Below are 22,340 nucleotides of genomic sequence, written 5' to 3'. Positions count from 1 at the left end.
AGCTTAGGTTGGTTTAAGCTGTTTTTTAGCAGTAAAGTTACATTGAAGTTACATGTATGAGCCCTACCTAAGGAAGGTTGTGATGAAATCCTATGAAGAGTATATGCCTATTACTATTCATATGTATGCTTAATATAAATTAATTAATCAATTAATTAATAAAATTAGTAAGTTAATTTAACAATGAATCTTTATTGTTACTGGAATCTTTATTGAAAAAATGTACTGTTTAAAAATGTTTACTGTTTATCTGACGTGTGTGCTATATATTCATTAATTGAAATGTAGCATAATAGCATGTTTTAACATTACATTCTTTTGCAGTCAATTGTAAATTCAGTTTGCCCTGGTTTTCTTCATTGAAAAATAAGTGCTCTCGTCTCGGTTCACTGAATTCTCAAAGACAATAACTTGCCTCGACACGTATAATTGTGCTTCCTGTAGCTAGTTTTGATTTCAGTGAAAACGAAAGAAAGCATGACTTTCAGGGTACTTAGCAAAAAGGAAGCCTGCATCCTCTGTCGACTTGTTCCAAAGTAAGTTGTTTTCATAACGTTGTTGCAAGATTATTACATTTGTATTCAATTGCATTTATAATTTCTGTTAGATAGCTACTGTAAGATTATGACCATTTGAGTGATTTAAATTTTTAAAGAAGTTGAGGGACATAGTAAAGGTTGAACTTGGCTGGTAATCTTCAAAATACTTTTTAAAAGGTCATTTCATTCCATTAAAATATTTAAAAACACTGCTTTTTATTTTTTATTTTTTTTAGATGAGCACCATCATATCAAGCTTAACCAAAAAACAGAAGAAGAAACTTTGCTCATTGTTAAACAATGCCAAACTCAGCCTGCTGTACAAAGCCAGTGTACATGGCTACAGTACTAGTACATTTAACCAAAAGTGTGATAAGCAGGGTCCAACTGTTGTTGTTGCTTACAATAAGTCTGGTTATGTTTTTGGAGCTTTTACCAGCAAAGATTATGGTCAAACAGGCCAAAACATTGTGGATGACAAAGCTTTTCTCTTCAGTTTTAACGACAAAGAGCTTAAAGAAGATCCTCTGCGTGTGATCAGTGGAAATCCAAAGTTTGCTTTCACTGACAACGGTCCAAACTTCGACTCTTTAATATTTCTTTACAATAGTACAGCCACAGTCAACAGTAATCCAGGAACCTACCAGTTTGATCCACAGCGGATGCATGGCAATGACTTAATCTTGACAGAATGTGAGGTGTACAGAGTGGAAGGTTTGTATTTGTTTGTACTTTAGTTATGGCAGAGCAATGCACTACTTCAACAATGGTTGTGAATTACTTGTACATGTAAATTGGCTTTGAGAATTTGTCATGCTCTGGATTGTATTCTCACTAGGTTGTGGAGGGCTGATGGAGAAACCATGGAGAAATGTGCACTGGGACTCGGAGTGAGTAACAAAACTGCATTGCTTTTTATTCATATTTCAAATGTACTGTGTCAGAGATAGTGGTTTGATGGCTAATTAGTAATGCTGTAGTTGTACAAATGATTATCAATATGGCAAAAAGCTTTAGTTAGTACTCTGCTACATAGATCATTTACAGGGAACTTCAGATCATCCAAGATGCAGGTGACCTTTTCTTGAATAAACATTAAAAGAAGATTTTAGCTGAAATATTGGTTCTTAATGATTTATGCAATGCAAGTAAAAAACTACTGATACTTTCTGTAGAAGAAATACCTAGGACTGCTTGTGATAAATTAAAGGTCTCAAGAATGAAATGATCAGTCTGTACAAATAACTGAACATTATTACCTTTAAACCACAGTCTTCGAAAATGGTCTTCAACATGTTCACTATAGTCATGAGTGTTGTGTAACAACATAAATCAAACACTGAGAATCTGCAAAAGTCAATCTTACTTATTCAGCAAAAAAATACTTTAAAAATTCACATTTCAGGAGTGAGGGTAAGTTCATTTTTGAATTATTTGTCATATAAGAAATTTGACCACTATTATAATTGTTAATGTCTTAGGAAAAAGAAGGCACTCTTGAGCTCCATCTCCAGCTGGAAGCCTTCTGTGAGCTCAATTAAACAGGCTCGGATTCTGTTGCTGGGTCCCATTGGTGCTGGAAAATCAAGCTTCTTCAACTCCATCAACTCTGTATTCAAGGGTTACGTGAGCATGCAGGCCAACACTGGCACTGCCGAAACCAGTTTGACTACTCAGGTAGAACTGAATTAATATTATTCCACCTCTGTTTTAGTTAAATATTGGGAGACTTACGGCATTTTGAAACAAGTTATTTTTATGCCGCATAGTTCCGTACCTACTACACAAAGCCAGGCAGCAGTGTCAGCCATGTTCCCTTCACTCTGTGTGACACAATGGGTCTGGAGGAGGGTCTGAACTGTGGTTTGGATGTGGATGATTTTGCCAGTATTTTGAAGGGTCACATTCAAGACCGCTACCAGGTGAGACCTTTAGATAAAATGTAAACATTTAAGGTTTCAGGTCTGATAGATATTTTAGTTACAGGGGTTTACATTTTTTAATTCTTTCTAATGTTCTGTAATTAAATTATTTTCATTTTTCTTAGTTTAACCCATCAATGCCTATACAGCCAGACTCGCCATATTTCGTTAAATCTCCTGGCTTGAAGGACAAGATTCACTGTGTGGTGTATGTGATCGACGCCTGCAAAGTGAATCTCCTTTCTGATAAAATCATTGAGAAGTTTGCAGTTTTCAGAAGGAAAACCAACCAGCTGGGTGAGTGACCAATAAAGAAGCAGACTGGGCTGAATTCAATTCAACTCAACAGTATGTTTTTACTGGGCCAGCCTTTTTAACCAACCAAAAGCCCCTAAAGGAAGAGTTCACCCACAAAACAGGCTGTTAATTAACCTCATGCTCTCCAAAATTGCTTTTTTCTTCAGTACAACATCAAAGATTATATTTGCTGACAAAATGTGCAATTATGTGCATGTATACAATCTTAATAGACTGAAAACAATGTTTCTAGCACAGACCGATCACTTCACTCATAAGATGTCAAAATAGAAGGTACAGGAATTCATTTTGTTTTGCTTCCCGAAGGCCATTACAGAGTACTGCAGCAGGTTATCAGGGGTCACAAAGGCTAAAATCTCGGATGCATGGGGAGTCAGTGACACTTGCTAATATCCTTTTAGATTTGTGATAAAGTGAGCACTACCAATTCTGCCACACAATTTTCCATTTTGGGCAAAGGAAAGGAGTTTGGCTTGGTCACACTATTTACTGTGCGCTAGTCGGCACCAACACACATGGGGAGCTCCAAGGGCTCTGACTTAGTGTGGCAAGGCCATGCTTGAGGAGATATTCATTTTCCTGCCTCGCTATCTCTCGATTTTGGGGATTTACACAATATGGGTGTTGTTTGATGGGAGGATAGTTACCTACATTTATGTCATGTGTGATCATAGAGGTTTTGCCAGGGAAATCAGAGAAAAGCATGGGGTATTTGTTAAACAGTTGGGCAAGACATTCCTTCTCATATCTTCTATAGTATAGTCAAATCTGAGACGTCATAGATATTCACAATGGAGAATGGCTGTATGTTCTTTAGGTATTCCTCAGCTGGTTCTGCTAACCAAGGTGGATGAAGCCTGTCCCTTAGTGGCAGAAGACCTGAAAAATGTCTACCGGAGTCACTACATCAACCAAATGGTATACAAATAAATGCATTTCACATAATATAATTTATACAGCAGTCATTATGCTTTACACTGTTTGTCCACATAATATTTTTGAGTATTTCTGATGTACTGTATATTTTTTGGTGATACTGTAGATGCAAGAGGTTAGCACTCAGCTTGGAGTTTCTCTGTCTGCTGTGGTTCCAGTGAAAAATTATTGCCAAGAACTGGAAATAGACCCTCAAACCGACATACTGCTCCTGAATGGACTTATTCAGATGCTTAGAGCTGCTGAAGGGTTTTTTGATGATTGTTACAATCCAGAGGAGAAGTCTGAGTAGTGTCAACTTGTTAAGTCATTCCTTTCTACATTTATTCATTAAGCAGATGCTTTTATCAACAGCAACTTAGCCCTAAAGTAGTTTAACTCAGGTCTATTTTTAGCTAGATGCTTCATTGCTGGATGGGTAAAAATATAACCATTGTAATAGAAAGTGATATAAAAGTATTGCAAGGGTTAAGGTTATGTAGGATGATCCCTGCTGCATTTGTTTTTGCTGCTTTTGGTCTGAAGATGCAAGTTGTTTATTAAGTATTCCCTTACAACTATTGCCCTCTAGGGGTGACAGTAGGCCATTTTGCAATACAGGTAGATGCTGTGTACAGTTTGAACATTGTACGTAAAATCAAAATGAGCCGACAAGTTTGACGTTTAACAAGACAATGTTTTCTGTGTATAATGGGCTCTGAGTAAGCATGGTAAAGCTGTTAAGTATGTAACTCAAAGTACAAAGTCCAAGACTGTCTCCTAAAGGTACTAATTCTGAATACTAACTTAGAATTAAACTTACAAAAGCTGTTACTGGAGCATTTCAAAAAGTACTTTTGAAACATACCTTTATGGTACTAATATAGAACTTTTAGGTGCAAGCGTTTACCTTTAGAAAAGGTACCACCCCAGAAGCAGGTTTTGTATCTTTATTTCTGAGAGTTTACAGTAAAATTTTCGAGAAGCAATGTGTGCAAGAAAAATGGTGATACTTGTAAGTAGAATAGCTCACTGTACTTTCTTGTTGATAAGGTCATAATATTTCATTAAAAATGTATTTGTTCTATTCATTGATGCTCTGTTCCTGTGTGAACAAATTTGTGACGACACGTCTGCAAGAGACATTTCATTTATTAGTCAGGTAGAACTGAAAGTAAAGTACTACTGTTGTAGCTTTGCTTTGAAGAAGAAGAATCTGACAATCTCTTAAAAAGTTGAGCTATATATTTGCATCATCTGTTAAAGGTAAGCTATATGTTTTTTGCAACATATGTTATTGTATGCTGTGTAGTTATAATTTTCATAGCAAACTTTAAAATGTCTTTTACATATTAAAATTGAGATTTTAAAGTTCATGTGATTTGAGGTGTGGGCTATTTGTTAAATTATCTTTTATTTGTAGCACTTATAGTATGTACTGACATTACTCTAATAAATTAGAACTTTTATTCTTTTCTCTAAAAGGTTCATTCAAAATTAGACTACTTCTAATAGTTCTTATTTGATTACATTTTTAAAAATGTTTATTGAATGATTTCAGATCATCATCATGAGCACCGTCACATCTAGCTTGACTGAACAGCAGAAGAAGAAGCTCTTCACTTTATTCAACCATGCCAAATCCAGCCTGCTTTTCAAAGCCAGCGTGCATGGCTTTGATGCTGCTAGTTTTCACCAAAAGTGTGATAAGCAGGGTCCAACTGTTGTTGTTGCTTACAATAAGTCTGGTTATGTTTTTGGAGCTTTCACCAGCAAAGATTATGGCCAAACTAATCAAAACATTGTGGATGACAAAGCCTTTCTTTTTAGTTTTAATGACAATGAGCTTAAAGAAGATCCTCTGCGTGTGGTCAGCGCAGATCCACAGTTTGCTTTCACTGACAATGGTCCCAACTTCGGCTCTTTAATTTTTCTTCACAATAACACTGCCACAGTCAACAGTAATCCAGGAACCTACCAGTTTGATCCCCAGCGAATGCATGGCAATGATTTAAACCTGACAGAATGTGAGGTGTATAGAGTGGAAGGTTTGTATTTTTTTTTTTGCCTTTATCTGATCAGAACATTTTATAAAACATACTGATCTATACCACATGATTAACATGTTTTATTTTGTATTCTCAATAGATTGTGGAGGACGCATGGAAAAACCTTGGAGGGATGTTCAGTGGTACTCTGAGTGAGTAAAATAAAATAATTTAAGGCCTGTCTAATGAATAAAGTCGAATTTGCAGTAAAAAGTTGGTTTCGATTAGACAAAACTAAACATGTGATATCGTAACTCGCTATGAATGTGACCATGTTTGATCATGAGTTTATGATTAACTTAGGGTGTGTTAACAAAAAAGTCTAACAGTACAATGATCCACAAGATATTAATTTAATTCAACAGTGCATTCAAATTTAGAGCCTACAGAGTCAAGAATTCATTTGTAATTCTAAATCTAATTTGTGTGTGCGCTTTCTGGCTTGGGGAATAGACCAATTATAATTTCATCCCACTGGTTATCCAACATTTACCATGTTATTTATCATACATTTATGATTTCAATACAACACGGCGCCAAAAAGACCATAAAAGCATAATAAAACATTGTGACAGTAATCCACATAACCTTTGCCCATATATTTAAGTTTTTCTGAAGTTAAACTTTGTTTAATGAACAGTGTTGAACCAGTTAATTTAAAAGAAACAAGTAAATGATTGATTTACTACAAACTAAATATATTTTGTTACAAAACTGCTGACAGAAAAAAATGAGACGTGCAACGTGATTCCTGAAATACTGTCAGAATCTTACATTCATTCATTTTCTTTTGGCTTAGTCCCTACTTATCATGAATTGCCACAGCAAAATAAACCACCAGCTATTTTGGCTTTTGCTTTATTCAATTCAATTCATGTTTATATAGCGCTTTTACAATGTAGATTGTGTCAAAGCAGCTTAACATAGAAGTTCTAGTTGTAATGAGGAGCCTGACATGGAGGGATCCATTTGCAGTATTTAATAGACACAGTTCAATTACAATCATACAATCTCACATCAACAGTATGCAATAATGGTCGAAGGGCTGGCGGCTGACAGACACAGGGTGATATAACAGGCATGGATCAGTGGCAGGCGGCGTGGTTCAGAGTCCAGATATCAGGCGTGGGTCCAGGGCAGGCAGCGTGGGTTAGAGTCCAGATACAAGCAAGGTTCGGGGCAGGCAGAAGGCAACTCAGAGTCAGAGACAGTCCAGGGTAATACACAGGAGATCAGGCAAGGGAATAACTTTCAGATGTTAGCCGTGGCAGAACAAGACTTCGCACTGAACTGGTGTTTGAGCATGGCTTATAACAGGTAGCGTGGGTCGTTAGCGGGATTGATAACAGGTGTGTGCGCAATCAGTTTAGGTGGATGATGTAATGCTAAAAGTCCGGAGATGGTGGCCTCTGCTGGCCAGCGAGGGGAATGTCTGGGACCGAGTCGATGACAGAGCCCCCCTCCAACAAACGGCTCCTGAAGTGAGAAGAATCGCGATGCCAGAGTCTTCCACGGGGGCGAGGGGCCAGCATTTCCGGATGCTGCAAGTGGAACTCATTCAACAGAGTTGGGTTGAGAATATTCTTACGGTTGATCCAAGATCTCTCCTCCGGGCCGTACCCCTCCCAATCGATGAGGTACTGTAGCTGTCCGCCCCGGCGTCTGGATCTCAGGATCTCGTGGATCTGATAAGCCTCTTCTCCATCGATCATGATAGGTGGGGGACCCTGTTCATCGGCTGCCACCTCCCTATCCAGCTCGACTGGACCTACAGCAGGCTTGAGCAGGGAGACATGGAATGTAGGAGCGATACGGTAGTGGTTAGGTTAGGTAAGGTCAGTTGGAAGGACACAGGAGAAATTTGTCTTTCTATTTGAAAAGGACCAACGTACCTGGGGCTGAGTTTCTTGCAGAGGAGTCTAAGGCGGAGGTCTCGGGTTGATAGCCAAACCCACTGTCCTGGGGAGTACGTGGGACCAGGACGTTGCAGTAAATCAGCGGGGCGATGACGGGAGTGTTTGTTCAATTGGCAAGGGAAACAGTTGTTAACCACATTGATCGTATCCTTGTTAATGGAAGGCCACCAGTATTGGTTCTGGATCAAGTGACGCATGGCCTTAATTCCAAGATGCCTGGAACTGGGTTATTATGGGTCTCTGTGATGAGTTCCTCTCTTAAAGACAGGGAAACAAAGACACTATTTTCAGGGCACGCCGGAGGTGTGGGGTTTTGGGATGACGCTTGGATGATTTTAGTCTTCGTCTGAGAAAGAGGAAAAATTCTCCTACGAGGGGTTGTTGTACCAGGCGATAATTCAGTAGAGCAATCATACTCATGGTGAGGAGCGTGTTTAGTGGCTTCTTTCTTGTTAAGTGCCTCGGCAAGATCCTTGTGTACTTTGGGGATTGGACTCATTTCAGAATCATCGGGACAAACAACTATATTGTTGATCTTGACAGGAACAATAGTTTAAGCATTTTCCAAGGCAATCATTACTCTACGTAATAATGTCACCGGTCTTCCAAGAAATTTGGGGTTCATGAGCTTGCAACCAGGGTAACCCAAGGATAACAGCGTGTTGGGGAGCACTGGTAACCAGAAACGATAATTTCTCTTCATGGCGAGAGCCTGTTTGAACAGAGAGTGGCAGAGTTCGGAAATTAATGTTTCCTTCCCCCAGGGGACGTCCATCTATCGCAGTGATGGCTAGGGGAGAATCACAAGTGGTTAGAGGGATGGAGTGGTTTCTGGCAAGCGTGTGATCAATAAAGTTGCCAGCGGCTCCTGAATCGACCATGGCTAGTGTCTGAATTGTTATATTTCCATAATTCAGACAGATGGGTATATTCAAGGTATGACTGGATTTGAAGAATACAAAAGTAGCACTCACCGGGAACGTCTTGAGGGGTGGCTTATTAGGGCATTGGAATTTGGTATGACCCAAAAGACCGCAATACAGGCACAAGTTATTCTTTAGTCTTCTCTCTCGTTCAACTTTAGATAACTGAGTTCTACCTAATTTCATGGGCTCAATAGGGCATGGAGTTGTGGAATTCGAGGGTTACAGGACAAGGGGGAACAGAATGAAATTGTCTTCGTAAATGAAGTAAATTGTCCAACCTGATGGAGAGTTCGATGAGCTGATCCAGTGACTTTCCTTCATCTCCACATGCCATCTCCGTTTGCAATTCAGAATTCAGGGCTTTTCGCTAAAGGGTTTTCTGGGGGTCATCAGCCCAGCCAGTTTGTTCGGCTAGCGTACGAAACTGTAGAGCGAACTTGGCTGCAGGTTGATCTCTCTGTTGGATACATAAAAGCTCTTCACCAGCATTAATACCTCCTTCAGGATGGTCGAAGACAATGCAAAAACATTTGAGAAAGTCATTAAACGAAGGAAAAATTGGGGTATTGTCCAGCCAGACAGCAGTAGCCCAGTCTAAAGCTTTTCCCGTGAGGAGGGAACAAACAAAGGCAATTTTACTGTTCTCGTCATTAAACAGGTGGGGCTGTTGGGCGATAAACAGTTTGCACTGCAATAAGAAGCCTTTGCATTTAGCTGGGTTACCTGAAAACTTCTCTGGAAACACGGATACTGGACGGGGTCTGGATCTGCGTGGCAGGGGTTTGACTGGGAGAGTAATTGGCGGCGAGTTGCGTGGTGGAGGCAACTTGTAAACTGCGCAAAGATTTAACCAATTCATCGGTTAACTGGGTAAGATGTGACAATTGCTGCTGATGAGCCTGACACGGAGGGATCCATTTGCAGTATTTAATTGACACAGTTCAATCACAATCATACAATACGCACTAAAGTGTTGATATAACAGGCATGGATCAGTGGCGGGCGGCGTGGTTCAGAGTCCAGATATCAGGCGTAGGTCGAGGGCAGGCAGCGTGGTTCAGAGTCCAGATACAAGCAAGGTTCGGGGCAGGCAGAAGGCAACTCAGAGTCAGAGACAGTCCAGGGTAATACACAGGAGATCAGGCAAGGGAATAACGCTCAGAGATGTTCGCCATGGCAGAACAAGACTTCGCACTGAACTGGTGTTTAAGCGTGGCTTATAACAGGTAGCGTGGGTCGTTAGCGAGATTGATAACAGGTGTGTGCGCAATCAGTTTAAATGGATGATGTAATGCATAAAATCCGGAGATGGTGGCCTCTGCTGGCCAGCGAGGGGAATGATTGGGACCTAGTCGGTGACACTAGTAAAGTCCAGTTAAAGTTCAGTTTAGTTTCAGTTCAGTGTGGTTAAAATTTTACTGTTGAAAGTTCAAGCACTGAAGAGCAAATCTACCGATGCACAGCTCCACAAGTCCCGATCCAAGCAAGCCAGTGGCTATAGTGGCGAGAAAAAAAAACACCAATTGAGGAAGGGAAAAAAAACCTCAAAAGAAACCAAGCTCTGTTAAGCACAACAATTTTTTTCTGGCCAAAATTCCTGTGTGGAGCTGCAGACTAGGCGCCGAGAGCTAGAGAAGCTGGATGCCCATTGTGGAGAACTGGGTCACCGGCTGGCCCACAGGATCAATACTGTAATTCGTTTTTCACTGTGGTCTTATGCACTCCTTTCCTCCATGACTACCACAGCATCAGCTCAGGATACGGCCTGGTCCAGTATTGTGGATACCTTGGCATCATTCCTTGACAGGTCTTGGATCGCATCTAGGGTGCTGTATAGTCTGTAGGGCCCCAGAATGAGTATCCCCAGGTGAAAATAGAGAATAAGGAAAATGATTAGCGTAGATGCTGCTCATGTGTATTTAAACGAGATGCAAAATTTACAAATGCACTCATACGCTATGGCTAATTTTGCTTTGCCCAATTCACTTATAGTGCATATCTTTAGACTGTATAGGAAAAACCGGAACGAAACACACTCAAACACGGAGAGAACATGCAAACTCCACACAGAAATGCCAACTGGCCCAGTCATGTTACTGTGTTTTAAAGTTGCATTGTAAAAATTAATATATAGATTTTACAGTAAAAACATACATACAATTATGTAAATTCATACTGTACAGCAAGATAAATGGTGCTGTAAATGTAAATACAGTATTTTCGAAGTTACTGTAGATTTTACAGGAAATCGTTAAAAGTTAACCCATGCTTGATAAATCAGAAAGAGTTTTATTGCCAGGTATGTTCGCACATACAGTATGAGGAATTTGTTTTCGTGACAGAGCTTCTAGCGCAACAGAATTACAAAGACAGGACAAAAAAAACAGATAATAAATATATAAAAAGCATTAAGTAGTGAATGCAAATATACAAATAGACAAGTGTAGAGCTAAATTACTATGTACAATGTTATATGTGTAGCTGTTATGTGAAATAAACAGGGTTTTCAGCTCAGTTGAATGTTAATGTCTTTTAGGATATTTTTAATATGGGAAATGTTTTCTGTAAAAAAATTCAGGAGAAGGAAGGCACTCTTGAGCACCATCCCTAATTGGAAGCCTTCTGTGAGCTCAGTTAAACAGGCTCGTATTCTGCTGGTGGGTCCTGTTGGTGCTGGAAAATCAAGCTTCTTCAACTCCATCAACTCTGTATTCAAGGGTTATGTGAGCATGCAGGCCAACACAGGCACTGCTGGAACCAGTTTGACTACTCAGGTATAAAGAAACCTGATGGATTATGATGTGATGTATTTCTGTATTGGAAATAATGAAGGTAAATATTTTCCATGTAGTTTCGTACCTACTGCATAAAGCCAAGCTACCTTGTCCGCCATGTTCCCTTCACTTTGTGTGACACCATGGGTTTGGAGGAGGGTGTGAACACTGGTCTGCATGTAGACGATATTGCCAGTATTCTGAATGGTCACATTCAAGACCGCTATCAGGTGAGAACTTGTTAATCTGTGTAAAATTTATAGTGGTCCAAGTGGACCTCCATTTTTTTGTCAATATAAATGTACAACAGTGATTTCATATACAGTGCTCAGTATTTGAAGTGGATCATCGCCTTTCATCAAAGTAGACCTAAAACTATTAAACAACGACAATTTTGAAAAACATTTTTGATTTTCATTAAATATTGACTGCTGTAGATTGTAGAAGTGTCTACTTAAATTTGTTCATGCTGATTTGTAATGAACTTTAATTTATTGATAACTTCTTGCTGACAGATGGGTAAAATCTAGTGATTTGTAGGCAAAGTATAAATGATGAGTTCTCTATTATTAGTTCTCTGGTGTCATTGAAGGGTATTTTAGTGCATATATTCTGTTTTCTGTTTTAATACATAAAACCCCTTTTTGTCTTTGACTCAAGCTGATAAAGCCAGCAAAATCAATGTTAGATTTTGTCTTCACTGTAAATTTAAGAATAATCATAAAACAATTATTGAATACTTGCATAGTTTCCTCTGGGTCTCTACAGAAGATACAGTCTGTACATAAGATGTGTGGATACGGATTTAATGCTTGTTTGTTTTTCTAAGTTTAACCCAGCGATGCCTATACAGCCAGACTCTCCTTATTTCCATAAATCTCCTGGCTTGAAGGACAAGATTCACTGTGTGGTGTATGTGATCGACACCTGCAAATTTAAGCTCATTGCTGATGTGATCATTGATAAATTTGCAATTTTTCGGAGGAAAGCCAACCAGCTGGGTGAGTGATCCATTATATATATTTTTAAGGTTTATTAAATGTTTTGTACCAGTTACTATTAAGCTACACTATACTCTTTAATTGCATCTATGGTGTTGATCTGCTTATCAGGAATTCCTCAGTTGGTTCTAAGGTGGATGAAGCCTGCCCCTTAGTGGCAGAAGATCTGAAAAATATCTACCAGAGTCACTACATACAGAGAATCGTAGGATCTCATTCATCTTTAAATCTTGTTTGTGGTTTAATTTTCAGTTGATTTGTAGTTAGAGTAATTCTCTGCTTCATTTTATTATGTTTTGTGACAGATGCAGGAGGTTAGCACTCGGCTTGGAGTCTCTCTGTCTGCTGTGGTCCCAGTGAAAAACTACTATCAAGAACTGGAAGTAGACCCTCAAACTGACATACTGCTCCTGAGTGCTCTTATTCAGATGCTCAGAGCTGCTGAAGGATATTTTGATAATTTCAACAGTGTGGAGGAAAGGTCTGTTTAGAGCTCAGTCTCTCTTTTTTATTGTGTGACCTGAAGCTTTTACAAGTGTTGATCCATCTATACCAGGGGTGTCCAAACTCTACCCTGGAGGGCCAGTGTCCTGCAGATTTTAGCTCCAACTCGCCTCAACACAGCTGCAAGAATTCCAGGTGTGTCTGATTGGGGTTGGAACTAAACTTTGTAGGACACCGGTCACCGGCCCTCCATGACCGATGCTGCGTCCCAATTCCCATGCTTATACTACGGTCTAAAAGTATGTTCTTTTTTGTGAAGGAAAATACATCGTTTTGAGTGTGCAACAGAAGAGTATGCAAGCTTTAGCACATACTGTACTACTTCCTCATTAACAGACCGTTGTGTTGCTTAATTATGAGCCTTGTCAATCATCCACACATTATCTACATTTTTGTCATATTTAATTTCCTACCTTACTGGAGAAGCAGCAGCAGGTTAAACTATGCAGTCTTTCTTGCAGAGAAATCTCCTCAGGTCTTTGAATAATTATGCATACAGACTTTAATGTGCAAACACGTCTTTATATAAGTTCAGCATTGTTGTTGCAGATAAAATATAACACTGAAAACACTATTTAAATATTTTCCAGTTTGCTAGATATTAATTAACAGTCATACAAACATCTCTACCGAAGCCTCTATACTTGACGGCGTGTTTTTTATTTAGACTTTTCACCCATGTTTGTAGTTCTAATCAAATTCACGTCCAACACGCAATGTACCGTGGGCAATATCAGGTTAGAGCAATGGTTCTCAAAGTGGGGGTCGGGACCCCCCGAGGGGTCGCGGGACAATGAAGGGGGGTCACCTGGTGATTTCGAAATATTTATTTATTTTTATTAAACCATAAGAATTACCATATTTTATCCATAACCTACTGAAGAGAAAAAATATTCGTTTATACCATGTAGTTACTATAGTAACTTATAGTTACTACTTCTATTGGATTGCAACCCCTGGGGTAATTACATTATATTAAAGACACAGCAATAGTGTCAGATGCAGTAGATTTCATAACACCTGGTAAAACTTTGTTCCCCTTTTTACAGCTCTCACACATTAAAAAAAATAAATAAAAGAAGAATAGACTTGGGTCCATTGGTGTGTGTGCTCCATTGCATGCAAGGTTTCTGTATTTATAACCACCTCAGAATATATTGGGGGTCGCGACTTACTGGCATTGTCCTTTTGGGGGTCGCGGCCTGAAAAGTTTGGGAACCCCTGGGTTAGAGTATGGACGCTTCTTAAAAAATTTAGTAAATAGTAAACCATCTGGGAACCTTTGACATACTCTTTTCACACTACAATTTGGGATATACTAATTCTATTTTCAAATACTATTTAGGACAGAGAGTATGCAAATTGGGACACAGCATGTGTTTGGGCATCCCTGGCCTATACAAAAATGATCATTTATAATCACAGAGGGAAAAGAAACATGTCATACCTTAAAAGTTAATACCATCTATTTGGTTCAAAATATACACCAGTATTTAGCCCATTTTTTCTAACTATTTGTGGCCTAAAACTGTCTGTGAAATCAGTCCATAATATAATGGATGAATCATGACAAGCTGAGATGCATAAGCAAGATCACTCAGGATTATGGTTACCTATGGGGTTTATATTAAAAGGTTAATTATTTCAGGTTTCTTCTGTTTCATTGCTGATGACAAATAATAAATAAAAAATAAGTGAATTTTCAAGATTTAGAAATAAAGACTCAAAGGAAATTTTTGTCATGTCATCTTTATTGTTGACCATCATACAACTGTAGAAAAAAGCAAACACATTTATGCATTTACAATGTATTGTGCCAGTTAAGTATGGATGACATCTGTGACTGTGACCTGACCACTCACCAGACCCGCTCGAGTTTCATCTCTAGCAGTTTTCTATCAAACGAAAATAAGCTAATCAACAGTAGCCAATCACATCAAAGCATATTTTGAAGAACAGAATTACCACCCAATCAAATTTTAGCATCGATCAGGTAGCAGTTAGTGAAGGTGGGACCTGCTGTGACCTCAGTTTTGCGTTATACTGTCTTGCTGCAGTGACAGTGAACGCGGGGGATATGAAGTAGGATGTGAAAACAATTTACTATAAAAACTTCAATGAACATTTACAAGGTATGTTGAAAGAAATAACAGCTTCCTGAAGTGTTTCGCGTTTCAACAACACGCGACGTCAATACAGCTACTCTGCGAAGTGTGAACTACTGGAACACGTCCCATTTACACATAACGTTACCTGGTTTCCCAAAAACATCACTAGAAAACTTTATGTAGTCTCTATGTGTTAGGGTGCTTTAAAAGAACCGTATTCATCGCATCGATCCCCGAAAATGCAGACGTTTTGAAAATCTTTTCATTCCCAGTGTTTACAAGATTTGCAATGTCCTCTGGTCTGAGAGCGTAACGTTGGTGTTCTCATTACGAGTGCTCTCATTAAATTCTTCTCCACGATTAGACGCTACGCACTTCTCCATTTCATACTTTGGTTGCTCTTGCTTCTCGATGGGCCCAGGAGAACCGTCTGGTGACCCAGCTGGACTGGGGGTTATTATTGGGGCTCCAGGCAGAATCAGTCTGTGAGGAGCTCTGTTGGCCGCTGGCAGCTGTCTTGAATGAGTCCAGGGTTTTTTTGAGCCATGTGTTTTTAGCAGCTTGAAGTTCAGTCATCAGAACTGCTTTTTGGTGCTCCAGCTCCTTGGGACACCAAGATGGTAAACAAGTTAGCAAAATGGGAAATCTAATTATTAGCCCAAAAATCTAAGAGAAAACACTGAAGCAATCTGTATTAATTAACTTCAGCTTAGTAATGTTTGTAAACTGTGTAATAAATATAATCAAAAAATAAAAAGGAAAAATAAAATTAAAATGCTGACTGATGATATTTAACATTTTAATTAATTTCTATATTTACAGTTACTACTTTTAAATTAATGTTATTCATAATAATATAAATCATGATTTAAAGAATGTATTAAAAACTCTACCAAATAGAACCTTATTGTAAAATAAACCCAATAAATATATAAATGACATTTTTTACACTTCCGGTCAAAAGTTTGATGTCAGTATGATTTTTAAATGTTTTAAAATAAGCTTCTGCTGCTCACCAAAGCTGCATTTATTTCCTCAAAAGTACAGTACAAATGGTAAAATTGTAAAACGTTATAGCACTATAAAATAAGTGTTCAAAAGTAGTTTAATTTAATAATTTATTTCAGTCATTTTAATGATGAATTTTCAGCTTCATTACTTCAGCCTTCAGAGTCACATGATCATTCAGAAATCACTCTAATATTAATTATTAATATTAAAATTATTAATGGTAATAGTAATAAAAGCAATAACGACTTAAGTAATAATTTCATTTGAAAATAGATAAAATTAGCTGGTTTACTCAGCTGTGGCGACCCCGGATTAATAAAGGGACTAAGCTGAAAAGAAAATAAATGAACTACATAAAATAAGAAATAAAAAATTATTTTAAGAAATAAAATAAGAAATCAGTTATTTAATTTTTTAAATAAATACTTAACATTTTTTTTTACACTTAATAAATGTCACCTTGATGAACAGTATAATTTTCTTTAAAAAAAAAACAGTAAAAAATTACCCCAAGCTTTTGACCAGTAGTGTTTATTGTAAATTTATTTGTTTTTGTTTGTTTACTTTTACACACACACACACACTAGCCATTATGGCTAATACTAAAATCTATTTAAATAAAACTTAAATAATGAATAAATTGATAATGACAATATAAAAATTTATTCTGGCATACACATTCCCACGAATTTTGTCTTACCTGGATTTTACATTTGGACTCCACCATCTGTAGCTTTGTTTGTGCCAGCTCTTTCTCTAGCTCTTTGACCTGTTCTCTGAGAGAGGTCTTTGCTTCATCCTGAGCAGATCTGTCTTCACTCTCGGAGCAGCTTTCAATCGACCCATCCACACTGAAGATGCGACTGCACCTCTCACACTCCTGGAGCTTACTCTAAAATAATAACACACATCATAAATGCGACAAGAAACATACTCAAGTAAGAATGAAGGAGGTTTTGAGATCAGCTTACGTCTTACCTTGATAAAAGCGAGATTCTTGTCTGCTTCTTCTTTCTGGTTTTCAAGTTTAGTGTTCAGCTGTGAGCAAATCTAAAGGAGGCAAGAAAAAGAGCTGAACGCTGACACCAAATGGAAGATTGTTTATTGAAAGAGTGGAGTGATAATCATGGATGGAGTGATATGTTATCATTTGAGATAGACCAGAAAAATTCTCCCATCTTCCCATGATAATAACAATAAAACCTACAATCTAGAAGTGGTATGATCAAGGTCTTGTGCCATAAATAATTTTCCACAGCTGCACTTGTGATAGTTTTATGTGTATGAGCCTGTTTACAAACAAAGAAATGCAACTATACTTTTACTCTAAATCACTGGTGTCAAAGCCAGTTCCTGGAGAGGGGCAGCTCTGCACAGTTTAGTTCCAACCCTGCTTCAACACACTTAAGCCGCAGTCACACTGTACTTTTCTCCCCATAGACTTACATTCATACGCATGCAATTGCGACAGACCGGAAACGCAAGCTCGTGCAACAAATGTCGCAATTCGCAGCACTGCAAAGTTCAAGCTTGGTGAACTCTGAACTGCGAAATTGCATCACGTGACTGCATAAGACTAATCGAAGATCAAAACTCTTTTCGCAGTGCCATAAATGCCAGAATTTTGCATGCTAAAACACTAGTATGACCATGACATTACCTGTAGATTTTAAACAAACCTGAAGAACTCAAGCTGCGGTCACACTAGAGTTTGTGCGTGCGAAATTCTGTTGTACGGCACTGCAAAAGGGGCGGGATTAAACAAGATTATTAGATATTTAAAAAAGCGAGCGATTGGTCAATATTTTAAATTTCTGTCCCAAGAGGTCATATTTTTAATTTTGATCCTCAATTGGTCTCAAGCAGTCAAGTGATGCGATTTCACAGGTCAGAGTTCACCAAGCTTGAACTTTGCAATGCAGCAAATTGCGATTCTGTCTGAGGCATTTGTGTGCGTATGAATGGAAGTCTATGTGGAGAAAAGTCCAGGGTGACTTCAGCTTTATTTAGTTTAATCAGGTGTGTTTAATTAGGGTTGAAACTAAACTGTGCAGTGCTGCCATCCTCCAGGAACTGGCTTTGACACCTGTGCTCTAAATTCACTTCATAAGTTACCATCAGTAAGCTCTTTACACCATATAGCAGAGGTCACCAACCCTGTTCTTGAAGAGCTACCTTCCTGCACAATTTACCTCCAACACTGATCAAACACACCTGAAGCAGCATTTGATAATTACAGACAGGTGTGTTTGGTCAGGGTTGCAACTGAAATCTGCAGGAAGGTAGCTCTCCAGGAACAGTGTTGTTAGCCTCTGACATACAATAACATTATGAAGTATTTGTTTAAAATAAAAAAAATTTTGTCACCAGACATGGTTTCTGATCACAAAATATAATATATTATTATATATTATATAATATTATATTATACTCTATACAGGTATAAGGGCTATGTTGACTAGCCTTGCATTACCACAACTGTGGGGTTTTATTATGCTCTTGTTTGATTAATTTAAGCATCTCTATCTTTTTTTACTCTATACACTGCAATAGCTGAATGAATTTACATTTGTAATGCATATGAGGAGTTTAACAAATGGTTAAAATGGAAAAGTTGGATAATTGGATAATTCTTCTCTCTAAATATGCAGGACTTTTATCTCTCAGGAGATACATAAGAATTATCATCAGCTATTATTGTCTCAATAAATGCCAGAAAATATTGTGATATATTTTTAAGTCCATATCGTCCATCCCTACTGTAGTTGTAAGTGAATGTTTACCTGCTTGTAGTCGGCGATGATGCTGTTTGATCTCTTAATGTCGGATTCTGCTTTGTCCAGCTCTTTCCTGAACATCTCTTTGAGCTGTGGAGCACATGAGTGATTCAGACAATGAGAGATTCTCCTTCAAACACTTTTCTGACACTTCAATGATGTTCAAGCTCACCTGTGAAGCCTCCTCCTCTTTTCCTCGCTTCTCCTCCTCTGTTACCACAAGAAGCTGTTTGACTTTTGAAAGCTCCTTGGTCAATTCATCCACTTGGTCCTCGGTCTGTAAATATACAGCGCGTCTGTAAACATTCACAGCAAATCAAACTGAAAATGAAACGGTTGCACTTGACATGCATGACAATTTGGCAGACCTGATCTAAAGCATTCCTCAATGCAATCTTGCTTGTTACAAGTTTTTGTGCAAGGTCGTCGTTCTCCTGCTCCAGACGCAAACTGGTCTCCTGCAGCTTGCGGTTTTCTCTCTGGAATGAAAACACTTTTTTTCATTTCACAAATCTATGTGTGACACGATGCAGTTCACAAAGTGTGAAAGTTGAAAAGAGTTGTGTGTTGCAGAGGAAGACAGAAATGCTTTGTTTTGGCAGGGTGTGTTCTCTTACCTCATATTTGTCAAGTGGATCTTCTGGTTGTTCTTGGTTATCTCTTAATTTTTGCTTTTTAGATGGCACCTGTCAAAGGATTCAAAGAAATCATTATTGATCAAGGTGTGCAAAATATGCAAGGAATGTATACTGTAACATTTTATTTGTATCGATTATATTTAGTTTGACATTAGCATCAGTACAATTGTATTACTGATAATTATTTAATTAAATATTTAAATCAGTAAGCCCTAAAATTACACTTAAACATGCTCAAAAATTTATTTGTGATACTATTAGCAATCAGTGTTGCCAGATATAGCGGACTTTTCCAGCCCAAATGCTGTCCAAAACCTGCTCAAATGCACAAAAAACGGCCAAAATATTAAATGAATCTTTTAATTAATTTTAAAATGATCAAAAGTTACTTTTACCTTACTTTTACCACAGTACCACAACAAACCCGGATTACATTAAAACATTGCCCTCTCTCACCCACACATGGGGTGTATAATTTGTCCTATTTGGCGTTTTAAATTTTTAAAACGCTTTATGTTTGTTCTTGATGTCAATTGCAGAAAAAAAGATTGATAAGTGTCATGATAATCTGCTTTGATTTTAACTGCAGGCGATGCATGATGCGCATAGACACGAATAGGAGTTGGATTTGACAGGGGAGTCAGATTTTGATGCAACTTTCCTTCTAATCTTGCAGGTGGGCCCATGCGATTTGTGCTTTGCATTGGTCACTGAATGGAGTAGGAGCACACAGTTATGTTCTGTTAAATAAGTTGCATATAAAATTTACGTTCCAAAACCACCCAAATTTTGTCAGCCCGCCAGTGTTGTTTATTTATTTATTTTTTTACATCAAATCAAATTCTAAACTGCTCCATCTGGCAACACTGTTAGCATTTCCTTTTTCAGTTACTTTTTATTTTATATACAGTCAAGCCTGAAATTATTCAGACAAATTCTAATTTAAAAGATTTTGTGTGTATATATTTGTGAAATGTAAGTAAATATATATATAAACGAATACAAATATATATATGGATATATGTTTATATCCGTGTGTGTGTCTGAAGTAAACATTTATTAATACATAAAAATTATTTGTACTAGTTAAATCAATATCATTATTATTATTTTACAATTCTATCACATAGATATAAATAGAGTTGAGATATATTCTCATAATGTGGATATTTCAGTATCTAAATCATAAAAGCTCAATAATGTGCTAAAAATCTGAATAGTTGTAGCATCAAATAAAACACGCTGTCACACTACACCATTAAAACATTCCCAACATGCTAGTTATAAATCAACATGTGATAAACATAAGGATAAACATGAGGTCAAAGTGTGCTGATTCTGAACTTACCACATGTTTTGGCAGAGACTCCACTACCAGACTCGCCAGGATCTCCTCCTCAGACATCTGGTCAATAATATGGGAATCATAGGCCACAGCGATAGACACTTCTTCCATCATTTTGGCAGGTGAGCAGAGCACAAGTGATCTCGAAATACAGCTTAGGCGACTGGAGAAATGACAACAGGTTTGACAGGCAGCAGTCTATAACTGCCTGCCGTAATGCAAACCCTGCCCTGACTCAGGGAGGAGTTTCACTTCAGTCCACCTTTGTCCTTTTATTGTTTTCTCACTTACATAAAAAGCAGGTATCAAAACTTCATAGCCTTCCAATTGCTCCTCATGCGTTATTTCACCAACCACAATCTCAAAAGCTTCTTTTAGGAGAACTAAGTTAACAATTAACAACACAAGCTGGTTCCAGGACAGATAGATCTCCCAGAAGAGCTTTCACCATCAACATTAGGAGTTTCCTAGCCTGCCTGTGAGGCTAAAGACTGTGAAATTGAAATTCTTGCTGTAATCCTGTAGGTCACTGCTCACACAAAACACTGTGGTTTGCCCTGGAAAAGAAGGTGCCAGTACATTCCTGCACTCCTTAAGCTGCTTATATCTGACTGTGCTATATGTTCAGCGGGATTGACGGTGAAAAAAAACTGCTTTTATCATCTCACCGCAGCTACAGGGAGGTATAGTGCAGATATTATTCATCAGAATTGATGTATTTTTTTATGTTTTTTACTTCTTTGTATGTAAGGCAAGGCAAGTTTATTTATATAGCAAATTTCATACACAGTGGAGATTCAAGGTGCATTACATAATCAGCAATAAAATATACAAGTATAAGAAAATGAAAACAAATAATAAAAGTAATTTAAAAAAGAAAGAAAAGAAAGGCATAATAGTGCGATCTGTAGGACGCAGCACAGTGCTCATTCAGTAAAGGCACAGCTAAACAGATGTGTTTTCAGTCTTGATTTGAATGTGCCTAATGTTGGAGCACATCAAATCATTTCTGGAAGCTGATTCCAGCAGCGAGGGGTGTAGTAACTGAAGGCAGATTCACCCTGCTTTGACAGAACTCTTGGAATTTCTCATTTACTTGATCCTAATGTTTAGAGTGATCTGTTAGGTTTGTATTCAGTGAGCATATCTGTAATGTATTGAGATCCTAGGCCTTTAGTGATTTATAGACAAGTAATAATCCTCTAAAATCTATTCTCAGTGTAACTGGAAGCCAGTGTAAAGACCTGAGGACAGGTGTGATGTGCTCTGATTTTCTGGTTCTGGTCAGAATTCTGGCCGCAGCGTTTTAGATGAGCTGCAACTGTCTGACAGTCTTTTTGGGAAGGCCAGTGAGGAGTTCATTACAGTAATCCACCCTGCTGCTGATAAAACACAGAGTTAATCTGCACTCTTATAAATAAAGGTTCTCTAGTGGGAGTGATGGTTCTATGAAGAACCTTCAACATCCATTTCATTCAACAAAAAGTTCTTTATATGGTGAAAATGGTTCTTTAGATTATTACATTTTAGGAACCAATAAAAACTTAAAGGCACAGTTCCCCAAAAATGAATATTTACTTACTACTCAACCTCAAGAA

General features: G+C 38.0%; 4 protein-coding genes across 6 annotated transcripts in view; 3 read left to right on the top strand and 1 right to left on the bottom strand.

Moving 5' to 3' along the window:
- skila (SKI-like proto-oncogene a) overlaps positions 1 to 22,340 on the top strand; it is a 672,908-nt gene that overhangs the window by 434,997 nt on the left and 215,571 nt on the right. The gene's annotated exons all lie outside the window — the stretch shown is intronic.
- Positions 492 to 4,785, top strand: ifi44c2 (interferon induced protein 44c2). The gene is given in 8 exon segments (NM_001077169.2): positions 492 to 536; positions 776 to 1,253; positions 1,378 to 1,429; positions 2,021 to 2,216; positions 2,309 to 2,461; positions 2,587 to 2,758; positions 3,597 to 3,697; positions 3,822 to 4,785. Coding segments are annotated over 7 exon segments (1,338 nt in total). The 5' UTR covers positions 492 to 536; the 3' UTR covers positions 4,008 to 4,785.
- ifi44c1 (interferon induced protein 44c1) lies at positions 4,833 to 14,596 on the top strand. 2 transcript variants are annotated; one of them, NM_001128728.1, is given in 9 exon segments: positions 4,912 to 4,960; positions 5,256 to 5,742; positions 5,843 to 5,894; positions 11,163 to 11,358; positions 11,436 to 11,588; positions 12,188 to 12,359; positions 12,471 to 12,487; positions 12,490 to 12,564; positions 12,665 to 14,596. In NM_001128728.1, coding segments are annotated over 8 exon segments (1,329 nt in total). In that variant the 5' UTR covers positions 4,912 to 4,960; positions 5,256 to 5,264; the 3' UTR covers positions 12,851 to 14,596.
- Positions 14,597 to 20,918, bottom strand: rabgap1l2 (RAB GTPase activating protein 1-like 2). 2 transcript variants are annotated; one of them, XM_087241113.1, is made up of 8 exons: positions 20,746 to 20,918; positions 19,377 to 19,445; positions 19,128 to 19,238; positions 18,932 to 19,036; positions 18,766 to 18,849; positions 16,961 to 17,032; positions 16,683 to 16,874; positions 14,597 to 15,574 (listed from the first exon to the last, which is right to left on the bottom strand). In XM_087241113.1, the coding sequence occupies exons 1-8, from the start codon at positions 20,854 to 20,856 to the stop codon at positions 15,356 to 15,358; spliced, it is 963 nt and encodes a 320-aa protein (XP_087097239.1). In that variant the 5' UTR covers positions 20,857 to 20,918; the 3' UTR covers positions 14,597 to 15,355. The 2 variants fall into 2 exon arrangements, with proteins under 2 accessions (XP_087097239.1, XP_087097240.1); XM_087241114.1 differs by lacking the exons at positions 18,766 to 18,849; positions 18,932 to 19,036; positions 19,128 to 19,238; positions 19,377 to 19,445; positions 20,746 to 20,918 and adding an exon at positions 18,098 to 18,147.

Source organism: Danio rerio, chromosome 2 (genome assembly GCF_052040795.2).
Source record: "Danio rerio strain M-AB ecotype USA chromosome 2, GRCz13ab, whole genome shotgun sequence".
Classification (NCBI taxonomy): domain Eukaryota; kingdom Metazoa; phylum Chordata; class Actinopteri; order Cypriniformes; family Danionidae; genus Danio; species Danio rerio.
The sequence above is the reverse complement of the archived record's forward strand: the minus strand, read 5'-3'. Positions and strand labels throughout refer to the sequence as shown.